We start from the raw sequence: 7,587 nt of genomic DNA on the forward strand, positions 1-7,587 counted from the left end.
CGCAAACATATTTTCAAAAATAGACCTTGTTAGAGGCTACCACCAAGTATCTGTAGCAACAGAAGATATTCCAAAAACTGCAGTCATTACTCCTTTTGGCTTATTTGAGTACATAAGAATGCCCTTTGGATTAAAAAATGCAGCACAAACTTTTCAAAGACTGATGGATTGTGTGTGCCGGAATCTTAATTTTGTTTTCGTGTACTTAGATGATATTTTGGTAGCAAGCAAGTCAAAAAGCGAACATTACCAGCATCTCAAAGAATTGTTTACGCGTCTGAACGAAAACGGTCTAATAATAAACGCGACTAAATGTCAATTCGGACAAACAAGTATTGAATTTTTAGGCCACCGCATTGACCACGAAGGAGCCAAGCCTTTACCAAATAAAGTGGAGGTAATAAACAATTTTCCACGACCAACCTCATTTCAAGAACTGCAACGGTTTGCTGGCATGATCAATTTTTATCATCGTTTTCTACCAAGAGTGGCTAACATCATGCGACCGATTTACGAAGAAATTAAAAAAAAATCTAAACCTCTACTGTGGAGTGATCAACTAAATAACGCATTTGTTAAAGCTAAAAACATTTTAGTTAATGCCACTATGCTTTCCCATCCACAAGTAGGAGCGCCAACTGCGTTAACTGTGGATGCTTCCGATATAGCTGTTGGGGGAGTACTACAGCAAAATATATATGGTTTGTGGAAACCATTGGCCTTCTTTAGCAAACATCTACGGCCACCTGAAATAAAATACAGTGCGTTCGACCGTGAACTTCTAGCATTACATCTTGCTATTCGTCATTTTAGGTACTTCTTGGAAGGACGGCACTTTGTAGCTTTTACCGATCACAAACCACTTACTTATGCATTAACTAAAACTACTTCACCATGGTCAGCTCGCCAACAACGACAACTTAGCGCTATTTCGGAATACACTACGGATATCCGCCATATAGAAGGAAAAAAGAATTTTGTTGCTGACGCATTATCAAGACCTGGAATAAATGTCATACAGGCATCTTTAGGAATCAATTTTTCAGATATGGCCTTAGATCAAGAAAGAGATAAAGAAATTATAAATGAATTGAAAGCCAACTCTAGTTTAAAAATTGAAAAATTTTCTTGCGACAAAAACCAGACTTCGCTTTTATGTGACACAACAACTGGATCACCGCGACCGCTTGTTCCGGAATCTTGGCGTCGAAAAATATTTGATTTAGTTCATGGTTTATCGCATCCATCGATACGAAGCACAAAGAAACTAATTGCTGAAAAATTTGTTTGGAAAGGACTTAAAAAACAAATTGGCGAATGGGCAAAACAATGTGCTTATTGCCAAAAAGCTAAGGTCCACAAATGCACAAGAGCCCCACTGCACCACTATTCATTGCCTGTAAAACGATTTGATCATTTAAATATTGACCTTGTGGGACCTTTGCCGCCATCTCAAGGTTTTAGATATTTGCTTACTGTAGTTGACCGGTTCACAAGGTGGCCAGAGGCGTACCCACTGCAAGAAACATCGACGACATCATGTGCAAAAGTTTTTATTCAACAATGGATATCTCGTTTTGGAATACCGTCAACATTGTCGTCAGACCGAGGAGCACAGTTTACATCAAAACTATGGTCAGATATTGCTAAGTTTATGGGCACTTCTTTGCAATTTACCACAGCATTTCACCCACAGGCCAACGGTCTGGTGGAGCGATTCCATAGACAACTTAAGGCATCGTTGATGTCGCGACTTAAAGACAACAATTGGGTTGACGAACTGCCTTGGGTTCTACTCGGAATTAGAACCACACCCAAAGAAGATTTAGGATGTTCCTCAGCAGAAATGGTGTATGGAGCACCACTCACCATTCCAGGCCCTTTTGTGGAGGCTACCGACCACAACAACGCACCTGGAGATTTTTTACAAAAGCTCCGCCACGTTATAAAACAAGAAGCGCCTCAAACCTCGTGGCATTGTAAACCAAATAGCTACATACCTTCTGATTTAAAGAACAGCAGCTTTGTTTTTATTAAGAAAGTGGGATACAAGGCGCCACTTTGCACCCCATATGAAGGTCCATATAAAGTTATTAAGCACGGATTAAAAACTTTTAAGATTGATATCGGCGGACGTACAGAAATCATTTCGATTGACCGCATAAAACCTGCGTATCTGGATCGCAATATGCCTGTACAACTAGCCCAACCAAAGTTACGAGGCAGACCTCGTAAGCAAGTAATTCTAGAAGAAACGAACGTAAAAACCCATATAGAGACGAAACCAAACTGTCGAAGAGATGGTAACAAGCGTCAAATTAAACCACCACAACGGTTTACCCATTTAACGTAAATGAACAATTTTCCGCTTCTGGAGGGGGGTAATGTAGCGGCCCCTTAGGGACACGTGATTTTGCCTGATAAGAAGTCTGGGCTACAGTCTTATCTTTTGCCTTTTTTGTATTATGTTGTGTTTTATAAACCGACTACCAATTCATTACTTACTTAACTGTTTTTGCTTAACTGAATAATAAATTATATTGTTACAATTTATATACGCTAAAATATCATTTTAAGTGAATTTTAATACAATTCTTGTATATTGTTTGTAGGTGACAGTGACACTAGGTAATTGTGGTGGTCAATCAGTTACATTAAATTCAAGTGTTACAACCGGTTTTGGAATTCCTGATGTTATAACTTCTTATGTGGATTCAACTCAATCTAATTGTACTATAAAGTGGTCAATACCAACTAGTTATGTGGATGACATTTTGTCATATGAAGTTAGGAATTAAATAATGGTGTTAAAAATTTAAAATAATCTTCGGTAGGGTTTACAATAATATTTTGTTTTGAATTTAGATTGAAGGCCAAAGCAACACAAATACAACATTGATTACCATTAAACCCAGCTCATTAACTACAATGGAAAATGAATACTTTATGGAAATACCTTTAGATGTTCATAATTACAACAAAACTGTTTCATTTCGGGTAATTTAAGAAAAAACTATGTTTTTTAATACAATATGATCAGAAGATATTTTATTTTTGTATAAACTGTTGTTTTAGATAAGAGCAAGTTCTTGTGAGGGTTTCGGAGAATGGAAAAATTTAAATGGAACTTGTGTTTCACCAATTAAAATAATACAAACAGGTTAACTTGTTTGTTTTTTGTATTTCTTATTTGCTGATTTTTATTATGTTATATACTTAATGGTCCAGCATAACATTGGGTATACAAATATAACTATTTCTTTTTTTTCAATTTTATTTGAACTGTTAATTAAAACTGTTTATACAAACAAATAAAATCCATTATTCTGATTTGTTTTATATGAAACATTATTGATGTTGGCATTTTTGGTATCCAATAACACATTGTCGGTTTTGGATCTTAATCTATTTGACTTGTGTTGTTACGGCATCAAGTAGTAAATTAAATCCTGAATTTTAGGGTCTAACCATTTTTTATTGTTGCATATATTGAACTTGTTTGTTTCTTTTATGCATTTGTAAAAAAAAAATTAAAAGCATGAATTGTTTTTAAATTAAATTTTTAGGTGGAAGTGATGGTAAATCTGGATCTGTTGTGTCTAAAGGGGCAATTATTGGTTTTATTGTTGGAGTGGTTGTAGTGTTAGTTATTATTGTGGTGGTTATTTGGATGGTGAAGAAAAGGTAAAAAATGTTTTTTTTTAAATAGTTGTAATTAACATTGAACTAAAGATAAGTATCTATTTATAATAAGGACGTAAATTCAAAATAAAGTACATACATCAATCTAAAATTAAATATTAAATCGCGTTTTTTTAGGTTTCAAAAAAATAAAGTTATGCAGAGGTCTACACAATCTGGTAAAAGTTTTTTTTTAACCAAAAGTTTAATTTTTTTTTAATAACAATGTAATGCTCTGACCTCTGAGTATATATTTAGTTGTGTTCTTATGTATATCGAACTTATTTTAAAATAGGATTTATTTTTAATTTTATAGGTACTGGAATTGAATCTCCATATGCTAATGTAGTTAACACAACTGCAGTAAATCAGGTTGGTTTTATTTTATTTAAATTTGAAAAACATTTTGTCAAAAGAAAAATAACTTAGATCCTGGTAAATACTTAAACTGCTGTAAATTGGGCACTGGGCTGCGTTTGAATATTACTGCAAAATTTTCCCTAAGAAAAACCATTCCAAATTTTAAACACTAAATTATTGGCACCAGAAATGTTTTATTAATATTAAAAACAAAAATTTGCTTAACCTTTTTTACAATTAACTTTGCGCTGTAATGTTGGGCAAATTTGTGAAAATGGGTTATTTTGTTAGCTTGTTTTTATAGCAACCCTTCTATTTTTGTTTTTTTTGCTTGCTACCATAACAAACAGTTTTTTTAAAACAAATTTCTAATTTTTTAGAATTCTGTTTATGAAAACTACCGCTAACACTAACAGCTACATCAATTTCAGTTATATAAACATGTAAATATTTGATTTTAATTATAATTTGGAAAATATCTGAATATGTTAATATTTGAGTTTTTTGTAGGGCTAGTTTTTCACCTGCTTTTTGAAATGCAACTGTCGTAATAGCGCTTAATAAATTGTACTTCTCATAACTTATTTCTGTATAATTTTTTTTTTAATTTATTTTTCTTTGTTTATTATATTTCCTGTCAATATTTTTATTGTTATCGTTTTTACAACATTTACTGCATTTAATTGTGATTTGAAACTTTTCCGGGTTCAATTTGTATTGGGACCTAAATGAACTTTGTTAATTATATTTTTGTATTAAAGTTTACTTACAATAGACCGAAACTCTAACGTGCTTAATTTAACCTACTAGTTAACTTACCTGTTTTATTAGTAATCTAAGAATACATAAATTGCTTTCGGGGCATTTTAAATATTTAAATTAGGGTAGAAATCAATATACATTCTTTTTAATTTTTAACTAGTAAAAGGTTTTGTTTACATTATCAATAAAATTTTAAGATTTTTTTTGACTTATGGATGTTACTTACGTATTACAAGGAAGTATAGTTGGTTACATGCATAAAATCTCTATTCAGACAATACAATGTTCTAACATATTACACTGTGAATAAATGTTTATTTATAAGTCAGTTTAAATGTTTATAATAATATTAAATAGTAAAGAAATGTCATTTCGTCATTACTTTGTAATATTTGGCAAATGTTTGCTTATTTAGCCTAAAAATTAATAGTTTGATAGTGTTTAAAAGTTACTGTAAAAGATAATACGTTTTTATTGTGATAGTTAGATAAACAATTTTATTAGGTTCTTGGTTATATATCATTAAGTCGAAAAAATAAGTGAGTGTTTTGTATGTAAAATCAAGGTAGATTCGTAGGTTTTATTGTTCCCTTACGAGATACAGTTTGAAAGGTATTTTTGCATGCATCTTAGATACAGGTTAGTCAATAATATTACTTCGATTTCTTTTTTAAATGAAGCATGAAGTTGTAAAAACTATTTAGTAGTTAGGTCAAAAAATATTAATAAATTGAAAAGATATTTTAAGACTAAGCTAAAGTGCTGAACTCACAGGTAGACCGCCAATTTTTAATTTAGTATTTTTTTCCCAGAATGTGTAAGAAAGTATGTAGCTGCACAAAATCCTCAAGATGACACTGCTGAGTTGTTTTGGTATATGGTTTCACAGAACGCTATTAACACGGTCCGGTAGTGTGGCGAACCGGTCATAGAAGGCTGTATTAAAAAACTTTTTACTCTTTCATCTAGCCACAACCAATTTGTAAGCTTTAAAAAATATATATATATTTATATATTAAGTTTATAAGCATTTGTTTTTAAAATTATCAAAAATAAAACAAAAATATTTTAAACTATTTTTAAAATTTTTGCATGCAACTCAAGTCAATAAATTATTTGACTGTGACCACTTGGAGTACTGACCACCCCACCAAGTGTTGGGGTCTTGCATGATGTTATCAACAATCGAGGTAAAAACATAGTTTCAAAACATAAAATTTCATCTATTGCTACGTTTGCTACGTTTCTCAATATCTTCAAACCATTAAAACATATGGCAACTACGAATTACATTGAATTTCGCCTACTGGATGGAATATAAAAGTTATAAAAACTTGTTAGTTATAAACCGTGTTTGACTAATTTGTTTATTATTACATTGTTGGAAAAACTTGAAATTGAAAAATTTGCCGCATAAAAAGAAATTTCCTACACAAAACTTTACACACTGTAGTGTTAAGAGACTGATATATATAAACTTATTTAAAAGTTTAAACAAAGATACACAAAATAAACTTTAATATAATAAAATCTGTAACCCTATATTTTTTTACTCTAAGTGAATGATTATTTTTGCCAAATAACTTGTATTTAATTTGAGATGTTGTTATTTTTGTGTATTTTTTTATTATAGCATATCATTTTAATATGTATAAACTATAGTTCTATTTTATGTGTTGTTTATATTAAAATTTATAAATTTTTTAAATTAAGTTTTTTTTTGTTATAAAGGCGGGTAAATGGGTATAACAAAACTCCAGTTTTTTTTATAGCCTACACATCATAACAATAGTGTTAACATTCTGTACGGCTGTGTTGTTTCTGCATTAAAGTTAAAAAAAATTTAGTCATATTGTTTTTTAAATTAGTAGTTCATGATTTATTAAAAACTAATTATATATTGGTATGAGAATTTTTGCCTGAATGGACCTCATTAAAATTATACAAACATTACTTAATGTTATTTTAGTTAGACAATCATGAAAATATAAAATTTTAGATATAAAGAAAAACTCTTTGTTAAAATTAAATTAAAATTTGGCTCGATCTTATTAAAATCTTTTTCAGGTAAAAAAACAAGTGTCATACAACAAATATAAGTCAAAGGTATTTTCACAAAATAAAGTATTTTTTATGTGTTGTTTTTCTTTCTTATCCCTTCATCGTTATGCTGAATCATAAGAGGAAATTGTTAAGCTAATATATAAATATGCCTAGGCTGTGAGTAGGTGTTTATGCTTATACTTTGATTACTTGATTTCTTTTGTTTAAGTTGTTAATAGATATAGCGTTGCTAGGCTATACGTTAATGCAATATAAGAAAAATGTCACACGAAAGTTTTTGGATTTATACACCAATATTAATTGTTTTATGTATTTTAACTTCAAGTGACGGAGGTAATATATTACCTAAACAATAATTAATATTATTAAATCGTTTCTTATTATGGTTCGAAATCTTAGATTTCGAAACATATTGTTATTGTCATTATATTTATTATTATTATGGTTCGAAATCTTAGATTTCGAAACATATTGTTATTGTCATTATATTTATTATTATTATTATTATTATTATGGTTCGAAATCTTAGATTTCGAAACATATTGTTATTGTCATTATATTTATTATTATTGTTTTTATTCTTATTTGACGAATTTTGAAAGACGATAACTTTTGTTCTTTAAAACTAAAAGTTCTGAATTTTTAGTATGTTTGTTATTATCCCAACGAATCGCAAACCTCCTATTAACGACATTTAATTATCACTAATTACTAATTAAT

At 30.1% G+C, this 7,587-nt stretch overlaps 1 protein-coding gene across 1 annotated transcript in view; it reads left to right on the forward strand.

Moving 5' to 3' along the window:
• Positions 1-4,920, forward strand: part of LOC145750652 (uncharacterized) — a 12,181-nt gene extending 7,261 nt beyond the window's left edge. Inside the window, exons 9-15 of the mRNA XM_082566729.1 lie at positions 2,613-2,786; positions 2,866-2,997; positions 3,076-3,160; positions 3,567-3,684; positions 3,820-3,860; positions 3,998-4,053; positions 4,422-4,920. Coding sequence (XP_082422855.1) covers positions 2,613-2,786; positions 2,866-2,997; positions 3,076-3,160; positions 3,567-3,684; positions 3,820-3,860; positions 3,998-4,053; positions 4,422-4,448 — 633 coding nt within the window. The 3' untranslated portion in view covers positions 4,449-4,920. The remainder of the gene's footprint in view (positions 1-2,612; positions 2,787-2,865; positions 2,998-3,075; positions 3,161-3,566; positions 3,685-3,819; positions 3,861-3,997; positions 4,054-4,421) is intronic.
• The last annotated feature ends 2,667 nt before the right edge of the window (positions 4,921-7,587 follow it).

The sequence above is a fragment of the Corella eumyota genome, chromosome 4, assembly GCF_963082875.1.
Source record: "Corella eumyota chromosome 4, kaCorEumy4.1, whole genome shotgun sequence".
NCBI lineage: Eukaryota > Metazoa > Chordata > Ascidiacea > Phlebobranchia > Corellidae > Corella > Corella eumyota.